The following is a 24,586-nucleotide window of genomic DNA, read 5'->3' as shown; positions in this document are numbered from 1 at the left end:
TTTCACGCGTGGTAGGAGTGCAGAGGGCGTACAGAGGAAAGAGAAAAGAAGAATGGTAGACTCAAACGAGAAACGTGAGAATGAGAACAAAAAACGCTACAATGGTCTTCCAATAAATGCCGTGCAGTACACAAACCGGGAACTGCACTGCACTCTACCAAATGTGATGATGGACCCTTCACATACCAAAATATTCATTGATATGGATTGGTCGATTTGTACGTATGCATCAGTGGTTCGATTGATATCGGAACCAGGTATTATCTGCAACTTCTATTGTGCACTTCCTCGAGACGCAACGCTCTTTCGCGCCTTCCACCTCGTTTTAGTGTCCGCATACAGAAATGAATCATGCCAGTTTCCATCGTTGTAAACAGCTCTGCAAACAACAACAGTGTCCAGAGAAAACCAATGAACTCCAGAACTTTTCCTGCACTGCAAGAGACTTCTTCTGGCAAGTACGTCTGGTGAAGTGTTTAAGCTTCGGTGTGGTCTCGGGCTGCGTAAGACGACCCAGAAGCCGGATGCGATATCTCAGCGGACACCAAGAGATTTCCCAACGCGAACAAACGGAAACGCCCCTGGCTAAAAGACTTCACTGCGAGAGAGACAAAGACCTGTCTACGGAGTGGAACTTGAATCTGAAAAGGTCCTTTCTTTTGAAGACACGCGCGGTCTGTAGCGTCCGCAGATTCGTGCCGACATTCCCAGTTCCCGCGCGGGATGCCTGCTGATGCACACCGGGTTCTTCTGGCGGTGAAAGTGGCTTTTCACGGGGGCACAAGCCAAAGCGTTGCTCGATCTTCCCCAACTCTCTTCGAATGTTTCCCTGGCTTCTTTCCTAGTTTGGGAGAAACGACCGAAGTCCATTCTGTCGCCATACAAAGCGGACGAGTTCGTTCTGGGGGCCGTTCACCGGCGCTTCCACATTCGAGCTGGGAAGACTTTTCCCCCGGGATTTTGACCGTCACTTCTCGAGGATTTCTCATTTGAGAGCCCTGCTCGTTTCCCTTGTTGTCCCTAATTTTTTGCAGATTCGTTTCCGGCGAGGAACTCAGTGTAAAGGAACGAAGTTAGCTGGAAGAGAAAACGGGGAATCCGCGAAGAATGAGATCGACAGGAGTGCCTAGCTTCTCACCCCCGATGTTGCCCCCTCTTTTCTGCCCGAAGTCTTGTGAGATTCGCGCGCGGTAGCCGTCCAGCGCTCGCCGAAAGCGGATTGTCCTGAAACGTTTTCTTTCGAAAACCTTTCAGAAACTGATTCCTCTCCGACGGACACGCTTTTTTTTCAGCACGGCTTCTGAGTTTTGAGGGAGGTGCCGGCACAGGACACCATATATACACAAGTGGAGCCAGGACGGTCAGGAAGATGTACATGCAAATCACACGCGCGGGGTAAAGGTTGGCTTTTCCGTTTCGCTGATTCGCCGCTTCTTTTAGGAAACTCTGCATCCCACTCCCGTCGAAATAAATCGTTTTCAGGCCACTTCTCCTCGTCCAGAGTTCCTCGCGATCTCGGCTTTCTTGGCGCCAGCCTGGAGAGCTGTGCATTGTTTGCAGCCAATGTGCAGGTCTTTGCGGGTCTGTGCGGGAAACGTTCCAGAAAACGCACAGACTTTGCTTCTGGTTTCTTTTCCTCGCTCTCCTGTCTCACTTTTCCTCTTTTTTCCCCGGCTGGACTGAACCCCGCCCCCTCCTGCGACGAAACAGGAGGCAGACGCCGAGAGAATTTTCAGCTTTTCCAGAAAGACACGGTTGCGAGAAAACGGTATACGAAAATAAAATCCGGGTCTCTCTGTGTCTCGTTTTCCCCTTCTCTGGGTATTTCTCCCTCCACGTATCCAGTGGCACCGTCCTCCATCCCGAGTGCTCTCCGACTGCGCTTCCCTTCCCTTCCACTCGATCAGGACAGGGCGCCATTCTTTCCGTGTTTTCATTCTGCTCTTCTTGTCTTTCCTCGGTGTCTTCTTCGTCGTCTTTCTCTATTTTTCTGCGTTCGCCTATTCAATGCCCGTCTCCCTGCTTCTCTCCACGCCAGGTTTTCCTCGCCCCTCCCTCTCTCGTGCCTGCGGCTTCTTGGCGAGTTCTGTCAACCCCCGCTTCTCTCTACAGAGAGACCTTTTTTGTTTCCTCCCGCATGGTCAGAGCAGAAAAGGGAGTTCAGTTTTCTTTGTTTTCTTATCTCCTCTGTCTCACTCCTTTGGACTCGACCAGACGTTCCACTTCTTCGTCCTTCTTCTGGCCAGTGGTGCAAAGTCTTGTCCCTTGGTGCATCCGATTTTTCAGAGCAAGGGAGACGAAGAAGGCAACTCTGGCTCTGAGACTCCTCTTTGTTCCGTCGCGCGGCCTCTACCGGGAAGGTGCTCTGTTCGAATTTCCCTCCGTCAGAAGAGCGCCTTTCTTCTGTCAAGAGATGGCCCGGCGGTGGTAGCGCTGTCCGAGGCTTTTCCTCCCGATTTGCCGAGATCCTCGCCCCACAATGCACGGAGACTCTTCGTCTGTCCAGCGTCTCCAAGAGATGCAGACTGTTCCACGGAGACATACCCCCGCGTCTCCTCGGTCTCCTCCTTGTCTCCCTTCTCAGCAGCCGCCTCTCTCTCCCCAGCAACTCCGACTCCTTCTTCTCTCTCGTCAGGAAAGCCTGAGACGAAACCTTTCTGCTTCCTGCCTTCCCCCTCCCTCTCTCCCGCCTACCTCGCTGCCTACCTCTGTGCCCGCGTCTGTGTCATTCGCGCAAGGTGGAGAAGGACCGGGGATTCCTGGCGTACGGAGAGAAGCCAAGGGGAAGCCGGGCGAGGCTCAGACCCAGCCAGACACCCCACATGCTTCAGGGAGCGGACAACCGTCTCCGGCGGCGGGGGCTTCTTCTGTCTCCTCGGGGAGTCGCCCGGGAAGCGGGGTAACGGGGACAGTCCCTGGGCTTGGCGACGCTGGGTCGAATGACGTCAGTCTCTCTCCTCAGGCGCTGCTGCAGCTGCTTCTTCAGCAGCAAATGCGCGTCAAACATGAGGGGAAGCCGCCGGTTTCTTTCGCTTCGGAGACTTCCACGCCGAGCGCGACAGCTTCCTCGTCGAACATGAGAGCGTCCTCTCCCCTTTCTTCTCCCTCGCAGACGCACCTCCCTCGACTGCCTGGCCCTCTCCGCAACGCGCAGCTGTCTCCTGCGCTGGCGGCTGCACCTCTGGCCTCTGTGGTCCCTGGGGCTCCGCTGGAGGGCCCTCCGGTGTCTGGAGCCGCGACCGCGGTCGTGGAGCCCGATCCGGCGAAGCAGCTTCGCCTGCTTCTCCAGGTCCTGCACGGGAACGCCGCGTGGGGAGGAACCGCTTGCGGACCTCGGGGGTTGCCTGCCGCGGTCACTTCGTCTTCGCGCCCTCCCGGTTCTCCAGCTGGTCCGTTGGACGCGAGTTGTGCGTCTTCTCTCCCGTCGCCTTCTCCTGTGACTTCTGCCCCGTCTGCTCAGCCTGCGTCTCCTCCCATTTCCTCGCCTTCATTGCCGCCGTCGTCGTGCCTCGTCTCGGGTCGCCAGCCGTCTTGGGGGACTGCAAACGAAGCCGTTTTAGCTCAACTTTGTCGTTTGGCGCTTCTCTCTCAGACTCAAGGGCAATCCCACGGTTGTTTGTCTCCTCTCCTCTCTGGCGCTCGTCGCCCCGCCAGTCCCGGGGTGGCTCACCCTAGCTCTCCGCCATCTTCGTATTCTCCGGGAACGTTAGGTCCCCACTCCGCTCCTTCGTCGTCCTCGTCTTCTCTGCCGGCTTCCTTCCTCCCGCCGCAGCCTCTTCCAGAGGCGACGCCCGTGCGCCCCCCGGCCTCTCCAGGCCTGCCGTCTCTGTCGTCCCAGCAACTCACCGTGGCGCGACTGTTGCTGGAGAGCCTGCGAGGACGCGGCGGCGAAGGAGGCGCCTCAGGGACTCCCCTTGTCTCCGCTCTTCTCCACCAACTCGCTCGGGAGAAGCCTTCCGCGTCTTCTCTCTCTGCTGCCGCTTCTCGCTCTTCTACTCCCTCTCTCGCAGTCGCTCCTGGTCTCTTCTTCAGCTGCCCGGCGTGGCGGCCTCCGGCGCCGCCGCCTGCAGGCGTCGGAACTCCCGCAGACGCCCTCACCCAGCGAGTGCTGGCTTCTCTTGCTTCCCTCCAGTCGGGAGGAGGCACAGCGACGAAAGAGGCGAGTCCTGCGTCTCCACCTCTTCGCTCAACCGCTGCGTCGTCGCACGCCGGCCCCGTCGACCCCCGCCGCCTCCTTTCTCTTCCTGTCGGTCTACCCAATGCTCGGGAGCACCCGCCCTCCGCGTCGCGCGAGGCTTCGCTTCCGTCTGGGTCCTCGCCTGCGGTCGCTGCCTCCCTGCTGCTGGGGGGACATGCGGGGGAGACAGCCGCCCTCATTGCTGCGGCCTTCGCCCAGCAGGCCCGCCTGATGCTGGACCAACAGTCGGGCAGAGACACTGGCCGCGGGGGCAAAAAGAACGCGGCAAACGCGAGACAAGAGCGCAAGGAAGAATCCTCGCAAAGTCGGAAGAAAGCCGCCGATAAAACGAATCTCGCCGCACTCTCCCTCGGTGGCGCGAGGGCGCCAGCAGGCCTGGGGGCTGCAACAGGCCTGGGACCCGTCCAGCGGAGCCGGAAGGAAGAGAGGGAAGAGGCGCGGGGGGCGGAGGAAGAGAAGGGGAAGAAGGAGAAAGACGGAGGCGCGAAATCGAGTCGAAGTCTCTCTCTGCCTCCTTCGCTGCGCGGGAGGACAGCGAGAGGCCGGGGTCGCCCGGCGCTGGTGCGCGCGCCTTCGTCGCCGCCTTCTGGAAGGCGTCAAGAGTTCTCGGGGAAGAGCGAGGGAGGAGACAAAACAGAGGCGGGCAGCGAGCAGGCTGGGCGCCAGAGCCAAGGCGGAGCTGGGAACTCAAAACCGGGGAGACGCAGCGCTGCTGCCCCCCCTGTGCCTCTGCATGCGACTCCAGACCCAAAAGGCGGATCCAAGAGGAAGCGGCGCGGTCCAACGGAGACAGGGGCGGGGCTCGAACCCCCTCTGCTGCGTCGGGGCTCTGGCGTCTCCTACGTGGAGAGACATCCGCGTTCAGCTGGCTCTTCGTGTCTTGACGAGGACGAGGAAGAAGAGCCTCCCGCTGCCTTGTCTTCGCGTCCCAAAGATGCAGTCGCTCCAAACGCGTCTTCTGCCCGCGGTAGCCGGTCTTCTTCGCCCTCGTCTGCTGCGGGGAAGGCACCTGCTCAGCCTGCAGGCGCTGCGGAGCCGACGGACGACGAGTCGTCGGACGCGAGCAGCGAAGGAGAAGAAGATCGCGAGACGCCGGTCTTCCTCGAGGGGACGCCGATGACGGACGAAGAGCAGCAGCTTGCTGCGGACCAGGTGAATAACATTCCTGCGTTAACGCTCTCAGAGCTCGTTCGCGCTGCCGTCTTGCCTCTGAGAATCGAGGGCTTCCACGCCTTGGAAGAGGCGCAGCTTCTGTACGGAAGAAAAGACTGGCTCCGCTACGAATGCCCCCTCTGCGATCGACAGGCCCATACGCCTGATGCTTATTGGGCGAACTTCGAACACTACCTCAAGTGCCACTGGAGAAAGAGACACCGCCTAGGGGGGTATGTCTGCTTCCCCTGCAGACGACATGTAAGTCCGGTCTCCTCAGTTAACAGACGTCAAAGCGTAACTACGCTACCGGACAAACAGTCCTACAGCTCTACTCAGCTGAGTCGTGAGGGTGCTGTGGGCTGCTGTGGTACTCAGTGTCCTGGGGACGCTACCGGCGCTGTTCATTCGCTTCGAACTACACTCACTTACTGTGAATGTTGTACACTGGCTTTTTTTGAGACGGGTGTAACGAATAGAGAGATCTACATACCCTGTGTGTCCCCTGTTTGTTAGAGCCTTCCAAGATCCAGGATTTTCTCCAGCCGTTCTAGCGCGGACCAGAGATGTTGCAGTCACTAAAAACCGCATTTCGCCGTCCCTCCCGTGTGTGCGGAGGCTCTGCTGTATTTGTGTATTTGTGGAGTCTTGTTTACTTTCTTCTTGTCAGCATGACCTTTCACCCAGGGCAGGAGGCAGCACGAGTTCTTCGTCTGAGTCGACTTCTTCGGCGCCGCCTTCGCCCTCCGCCTCTCAGGGGAGCTCGAAGGGGAAGGTGTCTCCTGGCGGCCCGCGGCGAGGACCGAAGTTCCACTTCCACTGCCCCCTTTGCCCAGGCGTCTTCGGCAAGTTCGCATCTCTCCAACGACATGCCCTCTGTGCTCACCCTGTCTCCGCAGCCGACCCGCGCCTCCACCTCGCGCCCCAGCAGCTCCACACACCCTGGATGCGCGAAGAAGAGGACTACAGCGTCGCTCTGAGACCTGGTGAAGAGAGAGAAGAAAGAGGGGAGAGCGACGGGAAGGGGGAGAACGTCGAAGGAGCGCGTCGTGAGGAATGTGCCAGTGAAGCGGGCGAGGAAGAGAGAACGAAGGTGGAGGCGAAGGCCAAAGAACCTGGAGACGGTGATGAGGACATCCAAGGAGAGAACAAGGTGAACCCCAACGGCGATCTCCACGGGCCTTCGGATGTGACCGACGAAGGAGGAAAGGACGCATGCGCGAACGTTGGGGAAAGCGAGACGAATCCGGCTGTAGAGGATGCCCTGTCTCTTCTGTCTCCATCTCACGTCTCGTCTCCATCCGAGGAAACCAAAGTCAACAGTGAAAGCGTTTCCGCCTCTCCTCTGTCATCCCGTGGCGATGCAGAGCAATCCGCCGAAGGCACAAAGAGTGAGGAAGGAAAACAGGACAGTGGCGAAGGGGGGTCTTGGCCTGCAGACCCCCAGGCGACTGTTTCGAGCGTTTGCAAGGGCGAAACACTCGTGAAGGAGGAACCAACCGCGGACGAGAAAGAGCAGGAAGCACGTGAGGCGAGTGAGGCGAGCCAGGGAGACAAGAGAGACACACTGAGTGCGCGGCGGGTGCCGCTGCGCAGCTGCCTGGTGGTACGTTCGAACTGGGCGAAGGCCGCCAAAGAAGAAGGAAAAGAAGTTACAGCAGAGAAGCCAGACCCGGCAGCCGCAGCGGGCGAGGCTGGAGAAGCTGAAAGAGAACGCGCCGAGTCGAAGAGAGAAGACCGAGAGAAGGACGAGACGAGAGACTCTCCCGACAAGAGCGAGGCCAGAAAAGTCAAGAAGAAAGTCGCGTTTGTTCCTCAAGTTCGTGTCAGACCTCTCGATAAGGAACTCTCCATCATGGAAAAACTCGGTGCCGTCATGGGTGAGCTTCGGCGGACGTACGCGTCGAATGCCTTTCCACTTTCTCCGTGTCCCTTCTGCACTCATAGTTATCCAACTACGTGCCTGGATATGTATATAATATATGCATATATATATATACATATATGTATATGTATATATATGTATATATGTAATATATGTATATATGCATATATATATATATATATACATCGTTGTGATTATAACTATGTGCGGGTGGGGAGAGATGTGTGGTCTATTTGTCCATGTCCACTTTCTTGGCATCCCGTCTCGACCCATAGAAGCGCATCTCTTTGCGTGAATACATATGCATATATAACTCTATTTAGATATGGAGCTCTTCTATACTTGTTCGTCTTTAAGACTGTAAGAATGGGTGGATGAGGGAGACTGCAACGACAAACCCGCATCACGCGAATGTGTGCGAGCATCTTTCTGTGGCTTTTTTGCGAAGCACTTGGCGATGTATTTTTGTGTGTTTGTTCTGTTGTCTCTTGTCTAGGCCCGGTATTGACGGGAGTGGTCGCCTCGTCAACGCCAGCGACGGGCACCACGGAGGGCGACGAGGGGTCACCTGGAGAGACGCCTCAGGCTGACACTGCGAGCAAAGAAGGCGATTCGTGTTCAGGTGAGAACTGGAGAGATGAAAAAAGCCGAGCTCTGCTTATATATATATATATATATGGAGGCGTGACGCTTCTCAGTGTGTTTGCACTTTTGGCTCGCGTTTCCTCTGGATTTCCCGTTCCGCTTCATCTCCGGTGACGGTGCCTGTCATGTCTCTCGCACCCGCAGGACCGCCAGTGCCTCTTCTTCTTCCGTTTCCTTTGCAACCTGTTCCTTTCTCCGTTCGTCTCGGGTCTTTCTTCTTAGCCTCCTTCACTGTGTTCTCGCTTCTGTTTGTCTTCCTCTTCAGGTGCCTCTGCGCCTCAGGACCTCACTCGACGCGGGACACGCAGCGCCACAGTGGCTGCCATGGCAGCTGAGCGCGAGCGCGTCGCACCTTCGTCTCCACCTGCGGCGGACGCTTCGTCTGTGCAGAGTGTGAACTTGCCTCGTGGGGAAGCTGTCTCTTCTCCTCGTGGGGAAGCTGTCTCTTCTTCCTTGTCTTCTCGCGGGCGAGAGAGAGGCAGAGCAGTGCCCGCTGCTGCGGCGGGGCCCTCGCGTCGTGCAGCGGCGGGGTACGGTGCAGGAGCCGGTGCCGAGGAAGAATCTCTTTCGGAGGAGAAGGAGGATGCTTCTCGCGCTCCGTCTGGACAGAGGGGGGCGCGAGGTGGAGGCAGTGTCGGACGAGGCGGAGGCGGCCCCGATGCATCTGTTGAGTCGCGGGAAGAAGACCCGAGTGCGGTAACGCAGGAAAAACGGAGGAACGGCACACCGGGGGGAACTGAGGAGACCGAAGGTCTGTCGGGGAATCCGACGAGAGGAGGCGGCCGAGGCCGGTCATCGCCTTCTTCCATGACTGCGTCTCCAGACCACAGATTGGAGAAAAGCTCTACCTCGGCGACAGAGTCTCCTCCGCAGTCGGGGAAAGACGCCGCTTGTGACGAACCCGCTGCGCCTTCGAACCGAGCTGTGGGGCGAGCCTCAGGCGCTGCAAAGAGCGAAGGAGACAGCTCCCCTGCGTCTCCCGTCTCGCTTTCGCCCGCGTCGCCTTCTTCCTTGGATGAGGGGCCAGGAAAGGAAGACGACCTCCCGCCTTGGAAGAAGAGAAAACGCACTCTTGTCTTTTTGCCTACCTGTTCTCCTGCCCCTTCGCCGGCGTCTCCGCCGTCCCTGGGAGACGCGGCTGCTGTCGCCGCCATCTCTGTCGTGTCGCCGTCCTCGCGAGACAGGCGCCAGTCGCCTCCGTCCTCTCCTAGGTCTTCTTCTCCTCCCTCGAGGCGGGTGTCTGTCTCCATCGCCGCGGCGGCTGCAGCTGCTGCAAGAGCGCGCAGGCTTGCGGCTGCTCGCGGTGAAGCAGGTGAAGCCTCCCAGGCTTCAGCCAAGAGGAGACAAGGAGGAGAGGCTGCATATGAGCCTGGCGGGGCTGATCCGGAAGCGAAGGCGGCCCTTGCAAACGCGGGGGTTCTGCCTGTGGGGCAGAGACGAACGAGCCCGCGATGCAGCACGAACAACGCGGTGTCTCCTGCAGCTGCTCCAGCGGCTCGCGACAGCCGCGACGGCTTTGCGAAGACAGGCGGGAAAACCGGAGCGCTGCAGGTTCCAGAGGAGACGAGCCCAACTAGCGGCGAGCGGAGAGGGCGCGCCTCTGGCCAGGTGTCTCCGGTGGGGCTCCGGTCGCGGTCGGGGAGCCCAAGCCCCCAGCGGGCGTCTCCGCTGGAGCGCAGGGGCGTCGGGCGAGTCGAAGATAGAGAGACAGAGCGGAGCGAGAAGGAAGGCGACGGAGAACAGAGAGGGAAAAGGCGCGAGGAGAAGACGAAAGACAGCGACCGAGAGGGGAACGGAGCAAGATCGACAGAGAAGCCCAAGACGAAGACACCCTCGCCCTCAGGTTCCGCTTCAGACTCTCTCTCTCTAGATTCGAAGAAAGAAGCGAGTGAACAGCAAAAGGTTTCTCAGAAGCGGCCTGTAGTGGACGGGAAGCGGAAGAAAAAAGGGAAGAAGGAGGGAGGCAAAACCGGCCACAAGAAGAAGGACGCCGTGGGGTCGCTCTCACGAACAACCCTGAAGGGGCAAGGGGGACAGAACAAGAACCTGAGACACATGGTCCGTGCGAACAGGCGACATAGCCGTCTGTCCTCTTCACCTCTCTTGATGCTGTCTCCTTTGAGGACACGAGAACGGGCGAAAAGTCCGAAAGACTCTTGTCGCCCCTCCTCTCCGGTGGCTTCGTCGCGGACTCGTCGGTCGGCCGAATCAACTGTGTCTCCGTGTGCTCCGGCGGTGCTGTCTACTGCCTTGGGCTCCATTGTCTGTTCTTCAGACGCGGAGACACCCATTGCGGACGCGTTGGGCTCCAGTGGCCGGAGGCGCCCCGACCGAGTCGGCACTCCCCAGGAACAGGGCGGAGGCTTCAGGTTGTGTCTCGCTTCCGACCTTTTGGATGCTTCGCCTCTCTCTGTACGTCGACGACAGAATCTCTCTCTCCAGCGTCTTCCCTCGCAGCCACCTGTCGGCGCGATGTGCGCCAGTAGGCCTCGAAAGAGACGCTTTGTCTCCTCACGGTCGGAGAAAGACACAAATAAGCCTTTCGCGGGCGAAGGGACTGGGGAAGCGAAGCGAGCTCCTTTCGCCGAGAAACTCGCTCCGAAGAGGCAGAAACGTGCGACGCTGGATCATCGAAGGGTCGCGCATGCGCCGCCTGCGAAAGACGAAGAAAAGGAAGAAAACGGGGTACGGCTAGGAGACACAGGAGAGGACAGCAGCAGGAAAACGGGCGATGGGAGTTCCCGAGACGCCAGCCCCCGCCGCAGGTTTTCGACGCCGGCTTCTCCGTTGGTCATGTCCCCCTGCTCAGACAGTGCTGAGGCGCGAGAAGATTGCGACCGAGGGGGAGGAGCGCGGGCGGAGAGAGAAGAAGAGAAGGCGAAAGAGGTCGGCAAACAGCCGCATGGTGTGCCTCGCCGAAGTGCCGATACTTGGCTCTCTGCAGGTGGTTTGAATGCGGCACTGGATCTCTCGCGAGGAAGACGCAATTCGCTTGGAAACGACGAAGATCGCGACGCAGACAGACACAAAAGAGCGCGAGAGGACAAAACCAACCTCGCCTCTGTACCTGCACTCCGTGTCCGCCTCCTCAGATCCCCGCTCGGAAAGACAGAGCGCGAAAAGGAAAAGGAAGAAAACGGGGTAGGGGAGAGAGAGGAGAAAGAAGGAAAGGAAGGGCCGAATGAAAAAAACGAGGAGATAGACGGAAAAGATGGAAATTTAGAGAGAAGAGGCGCGCGCACGAAACTCTTCACTCCGAGCACCACCATGCCGCGCCGTGCAAGTTGCTGAAAAAAGCTGGAGAAGAAAAAGGCGTTCAAGCGAAGAATTGGCAACCGCGAAAAGGGCGCAGAGACGCCAGATGGAAAAACGAGAACTAGGGATAAGAAGTCTCTGTCTATTCGATTTGAGGTATACAGTTCTGGTTCGCGGATCATTTGTACAGAGCAATATCTACTTATAATGTGATAACTACAATACATGGTCAAAGGAAAGGCAGGAAGGAACAATGCGTAGCAGAGCGTGAGTTGCGTTCCTGTTGATCTCCTGGAGGCCAATGGGGGACATGTGGGGTCATTCTTTTTCTCACTCTCTCTTCCTTCTCTTCTCTTGGGCTCTTCCCTCACATGCACAGTTCGTGCATTCAACATTCACAATCTCAGCTTTTTGAGATCAAACGCGTCGCACTGTTTTCCCTGTTCTGTCGTCTGTTTTAGTTTTTCATTTCCTTTCCTGGGTCTTTTCTGTTTGCTGATCTGTGTCTCTACCTCCTGTCTAGTGCCTTTCTTTTCGAGTCACGCTGTTCTCCGAACCACCAAGAGTAACTGTGTTACCCTCGAAATTTGATATTTGCGACGCTTAAAGAGCCTTTGCTGAACTCGCAGTATGTGGCCGCGGGCAAATAGCACAGGAAAGCGTTGTTTTCCCCTTGGCAACTGATAGAAGCAGGAGAAAAGGGGTTCGCATCGATGCGAGAGGCACATGCGCTAACGACAAAACTGGCTTTGTCAATTGTTTTTGCCAGCTTTGCACGGTGCAGGAAGGACATGGAAAAGGGGTGTACGGAGCGAGGGGACAAGTCCGACACTCACTCCAGGTCCACAAGTAATAACGCCTTAACTTTTTTCCACCAAAACCGAACTCTTTGCCCTTCCTGACTTCTATGAACGGCGCTTGGGGACGCAGAGAAAAAGGCTACCACCTTTGACGCAGAGAGCTAAATTATACTGGAGAGACGCATTAAACAAAGATGGACTGTCCCTTCTTCATATCAATGTATGAAAACAGCTTAGAGAATTCATTATGAACGAGCATCACGTATTTTTTCTGTGGCTCTTTCGCACTGTGCGTGCGTGGCGCTGAGGAGGATGTGTGCATGTGTTTTATTGGTGTCTGTTTCTGCAGTGTACGTATATAGACTGATTTGGTAGAAAAAGCCAACTCGTGAGCCACTCGTTTCGAACATTGTGCCGTTGGGCGATCTTTCGGCAGAGTCAGATTTTGGTGCGCAGGCCGCGAAGAGGTTTTCCATTTTCGTTCCGTTTCACTCTCTTGCGGGTCACCCCCTGATCGGCCATCTCGTTCACAGCGAAAAGAGAAAATCAAATGATCAAGCGGGCGCGGAAGTGTTTCACAGTACGGGTGAGACGTCAGTGCCTTTGATTAACTTCGTGAAGCTTCTTGGGCGCATCTTGTGTTTGTTTGTGACCTAAGGTTTCAGTGAAAATTGAAGAAGGATAGAGGTCCCGTAGCGAAGCTCCATTTCAGGTTCTGAAAGCAAGTGTCTCTGCAAATTCTGTTTTGCCGTCGCCATCAAAAAGAAACAAAAGAATGACAACATTGCGACAGCAAAACGTGAGATGTGAAAATATTGTACCATCAAACCACTTGGTTAAAACTGTTTTCGTCGTTTAGTTTTGTACCCACCTCCACTGTTTCATAAGCGGTGACGCATTCAGAAAAAGCGTCAAAAAGTGGGAGAGACTGGGACGGGGTTCTCGCGTTCATCTTTCACATGGTTCCTTCAGTAAAACATTACTGCTCTACATGATTTGCAGCGTGGAAACGTGGTTGCTTTCTTCGCTGCGGCCATCTACTTCATTAATGCGGGTTTCAGAGCATATTCGTGTGTATTTAGGTTTTGTGGAAGGCTCCAGAAAGACGGGTGAAAACTGACTGAAAAGAGCCACGAGGTTGCTTGCGTGCTCTGAGTACACACCGCGGCATTTTTGCACATTTTCGGCAAAGTTTTTTCTTCCTTTTCAAGGTGCCGAGAACACTTCTCCTTTGAAGGTTGTACTAGGATTTCTGTAGTCCTGCGTGCAGAAAAGGAAAGCAGGTTCGGTGAGGGATTTGGAATACACTAAGGTTGTTTTCCGTTGCTCCTCACGCCTCACACTCGTTCCCTAGGTTTTCTTCAGTCCATCAAACGAACTGATCCACACAGTCTAGAATTCGCTGGTTGTTTTCACATCTTGCCGTTTCCTAAATCGGGCCCGTTCTTCCCATTTAGGGGCTCTCTTCGCGTCCCGTTACAGGTTTTGCCTGTCTGTCACGGTTTCCTTCTCTATCTGTGGGTTTGTGTACATGGCGTACACCCACCTGAAGCTGCATTTTACATGCAGCACAGCCACAACTCGAAAAACAGGCATCTCACTCTCTACGCCTATTAAGTAACGAAAATATTTATCTGTAGATGAACATTTGAACACTTCACAACACTAATTACTTCCAGATTACTTTCTGTATACCTGTGTCTCTATGATCATATCCGGACTCCACTCTCAATATCCCAACATATCGTTGGAAAACAGCCTACGTTTATCCCCTTCTGGGACTGCGGCTCTGCGATAAAGCTTGTCTACAAAGATAGTCAGAAGGGTTCTGTTCGTCTTGCATTTCCATGGGTCGGCCAGGGTATACCAGGTTGTTCGGAGTTCCCCTTTCCCCCCCGCGCGACCACGAAAAGTGTGTAGTTCCTTCATTTCCCTCGGGCCGTTTTTCTTCGTACTTGTCCACCGTCCGTTCGTCCCGTTCTTCAAAGCCGTCCACGATGGCTCTTCCGTCTTCCCCCTCGTTTCCCTCATTTTCCTCGTCATCTGTGTCGAGCTCCATGTCATCTCCTCCCTCGCATGGTGGAGTTCTTGGACACCAGCGAAGTGGAAGCGATGGAGGACAAGGCAGAAATGCCGCCACCGAGAAGCAGGGTCTGTTGTCATCTTCGCGTGCATCGCATTCGCCCGCGAATCGTCAGCCGTGTCAGGCTGCGGGACCTTCGACTTTTGCCTTCAGTCCAGCTTCTGCGTATCAAACTCGACAGAGACTCTTCTCTCAGGTGCGTGCGTGCTCGCCTGGATCCTTTTCTCTCTCACATTCCTCCCTCTCTTCTTCGTCGCCGTCGTTTCGGTGCTTTTCACCCCTTTCGGCGCACCGTGCGCCTGAGGCCGACCGTAGTTTCTTTTCGCGTTTCTTCTCCTTCCTGCCGACTGGCTCTTTCGCTAAGCCGCAGCACGCGGCCTCCCCTTGCGCTTCTCCAGAAGCGCGAGCGCAACTCGGTCGAGACTCTTTGCTTCCTTTGGAGGAGAAATCCGAGCAACGCCCTTCAGATGCGCTATACGTCTTTCAACGCGGCGAATTTCTACATGCGCTGCTGCATACTCTGGCGGGCGTGTCAGGAGCCACCGTCGCGATGATCCTCGTGTACCCGTTGGATTTGTTACGAACGGAGCAAACTGTGAAAGGAATTGGAGCCGGGTCGATGCGAGAGGAGGCGCTTCTGTTGATCAGGAGAAAAGGGTGGCGAGGAATGTACAGGGGACTCACCAGCTCGCTCTGGGGCGTTGTCGTCAGCTGGGGTGTCTACTTTTTCATCTATTCCTACGCAAAGGCTTATCTCCAGAAACGGTAAGCCATACCGCCCCGTCTGTCACAGGCAGAGTGGGAGAGAGTCGAAGAGGTGGATTCGTTCGAGGGCTCTTTGTGTGTTGGCTTCCATTTGTTCAAGCATCGACGTCTCTACGAATTTATGTGTTCAAGTAACTGTTTCTGCACGTCTGCAAAACGCCGGAAAAAAAAACTACACGGGCACACTTGTCAGCTGTGACAAGCAAAATTGCCCTTCCTACAGGCACGACGATCTTTCATTGAGTGAGTTGCTCTCGATTTCACTATAGCGGGAAACATATGTCCATGTCTTGAGTGTGTCAGAGGCTTCACTTCCAAAGGCATGTCCAGCATCATTATCGCCGTCGCGGCGGGGATCTGTTCGACAATTGCCAGCAACCCTTGTAAGCCAGGGAAGAAAGGTTCGGGTGTGTCCGCGCCTTTGCAAACACAGCCCGAAGAACATCTGTGTTTCTTTCCATCCAGTTAGCCAGGAATTCCACCGGAGGAAATGACGCTGGTGAAAAATGTTGTACGGCATGTATCGCACACTGCCCATGGCGGAAGAACATCTCGGGCACACAATCGTAGCGGCGAGTGCACTGCTCTCATTCGATAAATGCATAAGTTCTCAAGCACTATGTGCATAAATATGCTTTCGTAGAAAGCAGAGACAACCACACCCGGTCAACTCCCGACCTGACAGACTCGACCACAAACCAGCCGTACACTTGCATAGGCATCCGCATGTTTCACTTCGTGAAAGTACTCAGTCCCGTTTCTATTGTTCGTCTAGGGGCGTGGTGCCATTGTCTCCTCGTTGGCTATCCGCCGGTTCGTTGGCTTTTCCTGTCTTCAGTCTGGGTCGCTAACACGCGCATCAAACTGGGAGCTTCACGCCACACAACTGTAAGCGGCCACAAACATCTTTTTTCAAAGAGAGACAGGCAGTTTCGAGTGACTTACCAGTTCGTTACTCTCCTGTGACCACAACCATGGAAATATCGTCAGTTTGAATGTATAAACACGCATATATTTGTATAAATATCTATATCGGTGGAGGCGTGGAGCGTTCCGCGACTATTTGTATGTGCATGTTTTCGCAATACATGCATAGTTAGTCCATATGCAGAAATGCCCAGACATCGTCCTAATTATCATATGTAAGAGATTCATATATATATATATATATATATATTCACTAGCAGAAGACATACGGGTAGCGCATGATGCAAATGTATATATATATATATATATATATATATACATGCGTATATATATCCATGTTTTTAAGTCTAGTAGGAGGCAGATGATGACGACAGACGTGTGTCCGCGTCTTTTCCGTATGCGGTTGTCGTGACCGAGCAGGATGTCTGGCGGATGCTCGGCTATATTTTAAGGAGGGAAGGGCTTCGAGGCTGGTTTGCTGGGCTTTTGCCTGCTCTCATGTTGGTCTCCAATCCGGCGATTCAATTTGTTCTGTACGACTTTCTGAAGGACACTCTGACGGCAGTCAAGGAAATTCAGGTGCGTGAAACGCGCCCGAGCACAAATATAGGGCCCTCAAAGACTGGCTCTTCGACGGCGTAGCCACATAATTCATATCTGCATAGATACAAATATGTATACATATACTTGTATGAATGTCTGGATGGCGAGTTCCACGAATCGCTTGTATATTGCCTCCAGATGTCTTTTTCTTTCCCATGTCTTCGCCATTTCATTTTTTGGCCTCACCTTCCAGCTCATGCGTCTTGGATTTCCTCCTCCCTCGAAATATCTATCTCCAACAGTCGCCGACTCTCTTTTTGCGGTCTCCAGGCGAGTCTCCGTGCGGGGAGTCCTGCGCGTGGAGAGAGATCCCCGCAGCTGTCTGTCCGGTCGCTCTCGTTTCCTTCTGCTTCGTCTGATTCCTCGCTAGTGTGTCCGGCACAGCCCGGACAAGCACTGCCAGCTGTTAGGCCTTTGCTCTCCGGTGCTGGGAAGCGACATGCTGCCTTCTCGCCTTCGCTGAAGCGAAGCGAGCAAACGGTGTCGATCACCGTCCCGCAGAAGAGCGAAAAAGACACACAACGCACACCGAGAGGCGCCTTGTCAGGCGGAGAGGCCTTTGCCATCGGTACGCGAGGCAAAGGGTCGACAGAGAAGAAGCAACGCATCAGATGGAAAGTCCGGGAAAGGAGACAAAGAAACATCTACCTGTTAAGGCAGGAAAACAGGTGGAGAAGTGCGGCGGGGTAGGAAGGCGCCATGGCCGGACAAATGTGGACAAACTTTATGAATACAGTCCCGCATCAACCAAGGGGTTTATCGATAGATTCTCAAATGTAGAGGTACACATATTCTTAAATGTACTTACGTGCATGTATTTGACCAACAGATTAGTGGAGAAAGAGGTGTACACAACTATACATATACACAGATGCACAAACATGTGATAAAAGGGTGAAGAAGTGATTCATATATCTCTGTACATCGATACATGCGCACGAGCGATTGTCATGACGATTAGCTGTTCTCTTATCCAGTGGTGGCTTCGTTAATGCGTCGTTTTTTGGTGGGGACAGGCCTGATTGCTAAACTTTGTGCGACTCTGGCAACGTATCCGTACCTCGTTGTGAAGACCCGAGCGCAGACAAAACTTCACAACGTCCACGACAATTCAGGTATCGTTGCGGACACACAAGAATGAAAGATTTTTTCGAGACAAGCAACCCCCGACACCAATTCACACACATGACCAAATTCCTTTTATTGTGCATGCGTGTGTATCCAAACTTCATAGATCTCGAGCCCTTGTAAGCCTTCATATATACATATACAAATGTACACATATAAATACATGTAGATGCATATTTACAGAAAGAATATTTGCATATATAGCTTTACATCAACATACATATCTCATTCGGTACAGCTCCGTGGAGTGGTGTTCTAGGAAGACACATGCAAGCGGTTAGGTGGAAAGAGGTATTCCGAAAGAGAAGCACTCTGAAAAGAACACCGATATTTCTCTGGAGTTAGTCAAAAAGACATCGTATTTAGATGTGTGGAAAATGCCATTTCAACTTGTCTCCTTTCTCGTCTCCATTCCTTTCAGCTTCGTTTCGGTGTCTCTTGACCATTCTGGAGACCGAAGGCGTTGGCGGGCTTTATACAGGTTTGCAGTCCAAACTGGTGGCGACCCTGCTTTCTTCGGCCGTCATGTTTTCCGTCTACGAAAAACTTTTGCCGTCGGTTGAACACAGTCTTCAGTCGTTGTCCGCTCCTCCCTCTGCTTCACTGCGTATGCCACAATTTTTGCCCTTCTCTTCTGTTTTAGCCAAAGCGTCTTCCCCGAATGTCGCCCGTGTGCAGCATCCGGACAGCCGAGGTCGACACTGTGGTTCGTAGACTGGGGTGACATTCCTCGCTTTTTCCGCCTTTTCACTCCCAGCGTTCTGTCCCTCTTCTCCAATTTTCTTTCTCTAGAATAGTACAGACATGTAGACAAACTTTTAGGCCGTTTTTCACCGACCCCTCACAGTACCAGGACACCAACGGTGAATACCAGTGAAGCAGGCTCTCTTTTAAATGGCCTGAAGCGTGCAGGCATACTGTTGTCCGATCACATGTGACAGAAAGCGAATATACACATGATCGCCATAACTGAACAACGTACTCCGTCTCATTCAACGTGCTTGCCGTTTGACACTGTCCTTTTTTACCCCTCTGTGTTCTGTGCCCCTAACTCTTCTCTGTCTGTCTCTTGTTCGATTTCTGCATCGTGTCTGTCTGTGTCCTTTCTTCAAATCTCTTTTTTAAGTGGACACCTCCATAAACATGTGTGTAACACGCACAGATTTCCACGTGTGCAAGGGCGTCTGAAAAGGTAGAGCCCCTGCTTTTCTCACGAATGCGCCTATTGTTCCTGTGAAGAAATCTGAAAATATAATCTCCACACAGAAAACTAGATTTCTGTGAGCAAGTACGTATGCATATCTTTCGGTGCGTCTGGCAGGAGCACGCTGACTGAAAGTGGCGACGGTTTTCACTTAAACATCTGTTAAGATCCAGGGAAATGGATACGTTTATTTGTAGACACAAACACGTGAATGACGTGCATGCCCGTAGGATTCCTTAGATCATTACCAGTTCCAAGATCGTGGGCGGCCATTTCACCGGACTGCTTGACAGCGAAAAATGTTGGCGTTCAGCATCTCACTTCTACCTCTCTGAAGCTGTCCAATAGGTTCGTGGTGTGGTGTATAGCAGAGATGAAGAGCTAGGCTGCATCTCATACTTGGAGTCATATTTAGGACGCTTTCGAGGTACTGTGATGTATCTTGTTACGGAAAGCTGAAAACTGGCGTGTCTAGGGAATCATGCGAGCTCGAGTCTTCCATGCCTTCGACTTTCTTTGTTCTATGGAAAAGCAACAAAGCGTCACGTCTCCGAATCCTCGACAGTAACGGGGGTGCGACATTTCGAAAGTCTCCCTTAACCTTTGTTCCAGCGCCGTCAACAAAGTCGGCCGCGTCTGGGAAACCTCAGCCCTTCACATCCGAAGCGCGCGAGGCTTGGCTCACCAGACAGCGAAAAAATCGCGTACTCAGCAATTCATGCAGGCGACTGCCTGTGCCCATCTTCATAGGCAAGCACGCGCGTGTGCCCACATACATACAAGTACAACTAATGTACACATACCAGCATGCATATATACATATATATACATGCATATATATATATATACATATGGAGTATAAGTCATTTCCCTATTCACATAGGGAGCAAGCATGCACATGCGAGAGTATTTCTTGTGGACCTCGGAATTTGCACAGTCCTGCCCGTCAAGAAACGACCGCAGAGGTGAAGTTTCTTGAAGGAAAACAGGAGGACGCCTTGGCAATTGCTCTGCCTCCACAGCAGTCACTCTATCACCACTGGTCACAAGCGTTCGATCAACTTGGACTTCAAGCCCTGCCCCATGCTACGGCTACGCTGGCACAGAAAAGCCATGAATAGTCTTCGCCTTGGAGTAGCGACTACTTCACCAGTCAGCCACCTGTCCGAGTCCCTGTCAACTCCTTTGAGTTCCACCCTTGCGACTGTATCCATTAACGAAACATTACAAGAGAGTTAGATGCATACAAGGGTAAAACAATAGAGGCGAGCAGATAATAGGTCTTCCGACATATATATATATATATATATGTATATATATATATATATATGTACGTACAGACGTGCGTATGGATGTACGACGTATTTTTGTATTTATATACGCGTCTCTATGTTTCTAGATTTGATCGCATGGCAGCACATGGCACCTTGTGAAAACATGCGAGAACGGGACGCCTTCGGTTTGCGTCCTGTTCACTGAGGGTTGCAGCCTGCAGATGCCGTGCTTTGCTGTTTTGGGAGGGAGAACGCTTTGATTTTTTTGTTTTTGTTCAGTAGTCAATCCCCTGCTGGAGATGCTGAACGACATCGTAGGCTTTCGTCGTGAAGTTCTCGTAGGCGTCCATCACGCGCGCCTCCATGAAGGCAGCGGCCTCCGCGGGAGAAGCCTCCAGCTGGAATCTCCACCTGAAGACCCCAGTGAGAGAAGGGGAGACGCCACGAAATACAAACCAGCAGAAAAGAAGGAATGCACTTCAGAGAGGAACCAGGAAGACAACTGCGAACCCAGCCATTCTTTCGAGTGCCGCCCACGGGCCAGAGGGAAACGGCGCATCTCAGGGGGTGGAGCAAACGCGGCGGTGATCAGTGCAACACACATGCAGGTGGAAGGCTATTTGTAAATGTCAGAAATACGTTCACATGCAGTCAGAGGAAAGCCTTTGTGAGGCAGGGGAGGATCCCAAGTTGCCTCTCTTGACACAAAAGTTAACGCGTTCGAGAGCGGGCGACAACACACATAGAGGTACCTCCAAACAGAGGCAGGGGAGCAGAAGGATGCCACAGCTCGCAGGAGACACAGGCAAAGTTCGGAGATGCGTATCCGATAAAGAGAAAAGAGAAAGAAATACATAAACTGGAAACCGAAAGTGGAAAGGAGAAGTTGCACACACACACACACACGCAGAGGAAGAAATCGGAAACGACGTACTTTAGATTTTCCAGAGACTGACGTTTGAAACACGGCAGACCCGAGTGAAGCATCGCCTGCACCAAAGTGATGATGAGATCTGCTTGTTCTCGCAGAACGAGATACCTGCAAAGTTGTAAACTCATTCGGGTCACTTTCATATGACAATACCTTGGAAAGCAGAAAACAGCAACGGAAAAAACAGAGGAACATACAAGAAACGACCGAGAAAGAGGACAGAGTTCACTACGCCACTACTTCCTCTACAAAGACACACTGAGGTTTCTTTGTGGGCCTCAGCAGATGAACAGTGAAAGAGCGAGGGAGATCAAAACACACAGCCTCAATGAAGTCAAACATAGAAATGAACAGGCACACTCCAGGAGGACAACCGATACGTTTGATGTACTCTGTGGAGGTTTTTCTGCGGAGTCTATACCACGAGTCCAGCTCGAATCTCCGACGACCGACTCCACCTCATTTTCTGTCCTCACTAACAAGTCGCCTTTATGAGGTGACAGGGACACAGAATCGCAAGTCGTTAGAAGACGCGTGATATGCATGTATATGTAAACAAACGTTCGCACATGTGCTTGAACGAATGGACAAGAAGCAGTGAGGCGACGTGAGAGATCCTGTCCTTCGGTGGCTCACCCTTGCACACAGAGTCGTGTGAAGTATCTGAACATTTCTGTCCGACTGTCCCCTCCCATGAGCTGCACCATTTCTCTCGTGAGCTTGAAGGGGGCCTTCTCGAATTGCATGTCGTGGCCAGGAGAGATGTCGAAGACGAACCCAAAGTCGATGTGAATGACCCGCCCCGACTGACGCGAAATCAAGAGATTTCCGTTGTGCCGGTCCTTCACCTGGAGATCGAAATTCCCAGGCAAAGACGCAAGACTCGAGTAAAAGCCGAACGGAGGCAGCTCTGCTCGCGCTTGTGCAGCTTGCAGACAAGTGCTGCATTTCAGAAATGCACTAGAAACCATTTGAAGGCATTCAACACAGCTGTCAAGGAAAGCAAACTCGAACGTGAATCGGGAGAAAGAACTTCGACACACGTGACCGAGACACTCGCAAGAAGATTGGCAGATCCCCACCTTCGCGCAGCTTCTTCTGCTTTGAGGCTCTTCGCGAAGTCTTATTCGAAGGCTGCGGAAGACGTTCTGTTTAGAACTTCCAAAGCTTTCTCGCTGTGAGCCTCCACTGATGTCCTCGTGACTGGCACTTGAAAACCGGATGTCTACGCACTTCAAGTCGATCGAAGACATCGACTGTGCTCGTTTCTTTCGTGGCGTCTCTTCGGTTCTCCCCCCGATCGCCTCCTACGTCTCGCTTCCCGAGAGCGAGAGAGGTCCCATCCACGTTGCCGAGTTGTCGACAAACGTTGAACTGCAGCAGATTTGCTTCTTCTCCCTTGTCTCTTCTGTGCTCCCTGGATGTCTTTCGCATTCTCTGTTTCGTCGAACCGCTCACCTGAAGAATGTAGGAGAGAACAGCATAGCCCGCGAGACTCTTGACAAAGTTCTTCACGGCCATGTCGTAGAGGGCCTTGCCATTGCCTGTGACAGGATTCGGTCGCTCTCCTTTTTGCTGGAGATTGCGGGTGAAAGAAATCGCTCTCTTCTGCGACTTGTCCTTCGCTACACATGCGTCCTTTCTCTCGCCTTCTATGAAGCAGCGAAAGCGAAACTCTGCCTGTCGCGAAGAGCCTAGACGCACAGCTGCGCAAGGACTCGAACTCGACCTCTCGGCACCCTGCCTCGGCACAAGCCACGCATCTGCATTGACTGAGCTACTCGTTTCATCCTTGTCTTTTCCTCCATCTTGCTCGTCCCCACGGTCTCTACCTTCTTTCCTCCGTTTCTCCCCTCCTTTTTCTATGTGCACTGCTGCGTCTTTGTCTCTGTCCTTTCCTCTCTCTGCTTCGTCTGCTTCTGTGTCTTCGATTTCTTTCGTGCAGTTTTCGCGACTATGGGCGAAGGTCAGGGAGAAGAGCTCTGGGAGGGAACAGCCGAACTTCTTGCCAATTTGGTGCCTTGAGATGGTGTCCGGAATCAACTCAATTAGGCCGCCGCGCGCGGAGGCGCCTTCAGAGAAGGAGACACCCTGCAGCGCTCCTGTCGCCTTTGCCGCAGATACCTCCGCCGCTCGACCTTCCGCCAGAGCGGAGAGAGAGCAGCTCTGCCCACACCCTTCATTGTCTCTCTTTCGCTTCTCTTCTGTCTCCGACAGGGCTTCTCGAGAGGCCGGGTGAGTCACGGGAGTGGCGAGAACTCGAGAAGACACGTTGGGGGCGAAGCTCGAACAGCCTCGCGCAGGCTGCTGAGACGGAATCACCTGCCTGAGCCTCCTTCGAGCAGGACTCTCTTCTTGAGGCGAGACGAAAGCAGAGGACGAAGAAGATGAAGAAGACAGAGGCAGACGGAGAAAAGAAGAAGCGGCAACGCGCATCGAAATTACTTTGTATGGGCGGACCCAAACGTCGACGCCGACGCGGTTGAAGGCAGACGCAGCAATCTGAAGGAGGGCCGGGAGCAGGAGAGATTCCAGTTTATTTCTATCAAGGATAAGATATCTGCAGTTTTTATTCAAACATTTGAGTCCTTGGGAACAGCCTCTAGGTCAACGAAAGACAACAATATAACTTTACTGCCAATTGAATCTGGACACGCATGGCTCTCCGGTTACAGACTTACCTAGTAAAGGAAACTACAAGTCTACGTCCACGGGGACAGGAAGGCCATACGTTTACCGGTGTACAGGACAAAGGTGATTTGGTCTTCTTTCTGCTCTATTACTTGCTTCCCTGTTACCAATCTCAAATCGTGATGTCTTTGTCGTTTATATAAACCGAGCAATGCGTGCCAAGGTCCTTGCATCTACTGAGCTTCGACCGCCTTTCCCCCCTTCATTCTCGTTCAGCGACGACCCTCACTGTGAGAAGCAGTGTCGCTCTTTGAGGAGCGAAATAACTGGAACTCCAGATATACATTCCTCGCGTTTTGAGGATTAACTATGCGAGAATGCGAAAGAGGCTCTTTTTCTCGTGCAGCACTCTGAAGTCTCATCCTACTCCTACCTCTCTCTAGGTCGATGTCAAACGCCCCCGTTCTTGGATCGCTTCAGGCACATGCGAACTCGGATAAGTGAGCCACTTTGTGTTTTTCTTTTCCCTTTTTTAACTCCTGCATGTAGAATTTAGGATTTCACTCCCCACTCGGCTTTTACCTGGATGATCTGCAGAGCCAGTTGGTCTTGGCGCACATCGTCATTCATTTTGAAAATGCATGTGACTCTTGACACCACGGGAGTCTCTCCATCGGCAGACGACGGCTGCTCTGAGCAAGGACGAACGGGTCGCGTTTCAAATGTGAGTACATAGGGTACCTGAGAAGGCGAAAAGAGAGCATTCTTCTCGTTATTTTTTCACAAAATTGTGCGCGAGAAATCGCCCAACTCCGAACACCACGGTGCGTGCATGTATACGTTTACCCTAGGGGACCGTGTGTGCTTATGCAGCTACGAAAGATTCAGAATTTATCCACTGTGCGAGCAACGCAGCGTCCTTTTGCCATTTTCTCTCGAAGAGACAAGGAGCGACGACTCGTTCTTCTTCATCCATACAGAGGCATATGCGGATGTTTACCACTGATGCATGTACACACTCACATGCGCACAAATGCTCTTGAAGACTACATGTCTATACGCATATCTGCAGGGGTGAAAAGTTATGCCAATCAAATACTTCCAA

At 53.3% G+C, this 24,586-nt stretch overlaps 3 protein-coding genes across 3 annotated transcripts in view; 2 read left to right on the top strand and 1 right to left on the bottom strand.

Moving 5' to 3' along the window:
* Positions 1-2,479: 2,479 nt before the first annotated feature.
* Positions 2,480-11,185, top strand: TGME49_228670 (hypothetical protein; the record flags this gene model as incomplete). Its single annotated transcript, XM_002366438.1, has 4 exons — positions 2,480-5,611; positions 6,021-7,230; positions 7,732-7,857; positions 8,146-11,185. The coding sequence occupies 4 exons, from the start codon at positions 2,480-2,482 to the stop codon at positions 11,169-11,171; spliced, it is 7,494 nt and encodes a 2,497-aa protein (XP_002366479.1). The 3' UTR covers positions 11,172-11,185.
* Positions 11,186-13,782: 2,597 nt separating this feature from the next.
* TGME49_228680 (mitochondrial carrier superfamily protein) lies at positions 13,783-18,155 on the top strand (the record flags this gene model as incomplete). The annotated part of the gene is made up of 7 exons (XM_018780214.1): positions 13,783-14,783; positions 15,087-15,166; positions 15,622-15,671; positions 16,131-16,289; positions 16,584-16,881; positions 17,330-17,428; positions 17,863-18,155. The coding sequence occupies 7 exons, from the start codon at positions 13,783-13,785 to the stop codon at positions 18,153-18,155; spliced, it is 1,980 nt and encodes a 659-aa protein (XP_018636111.1).
* A 2,039-nt stretch (positions 18,156-20,194) lies between these two features.
* Positions 20,195-24,586, bottom strand: part of TGME49_228690 (phosphatidylinositol 3- and 4-kinase) — a gene marked incomplete at both ends in the record, with an annotated part of 30,809 nt that continues 26,417 nt past the window's right edge. Inside the window, 5 exons of the mRNA XM_018780215.1 lie at positions 20,195-20,330; positions 20,854-20,958; positions 21,487-21,698; positions 22,309-23,352; positions 24,064-24,222. Coding sequence (XP_018636110.1) covers positions 20,195-20,330; positions 20,854-20,958; positions 21,487-21,698; positions 22,309-23,352; positions 24,064-24,222 — 1,656 coding nt within the window. The remainder of the gene's footprint in view (positions 20,331-20,853; positions 20,959-21,486; positions 21,699-22,308; positions 23,353-24,063; positions 24,223-24,586) is intronic.

Source organism: Toxoplasma gondii, chromosome X (genome assembly GCF_000006565.2).
Source record: "Toxoplasma gondii ME49 chromosome X, whole genome shotgun sequence".
NCBI lineage: Eukaryota > Apicomplexa > Conoidasida > Eucoccidiorida > Sarcocystidae > Toxoplasma > Toxoplasma gondii.
This window is presented reverse-complemented; position numbering and strand designations above follow the sequence as displayed.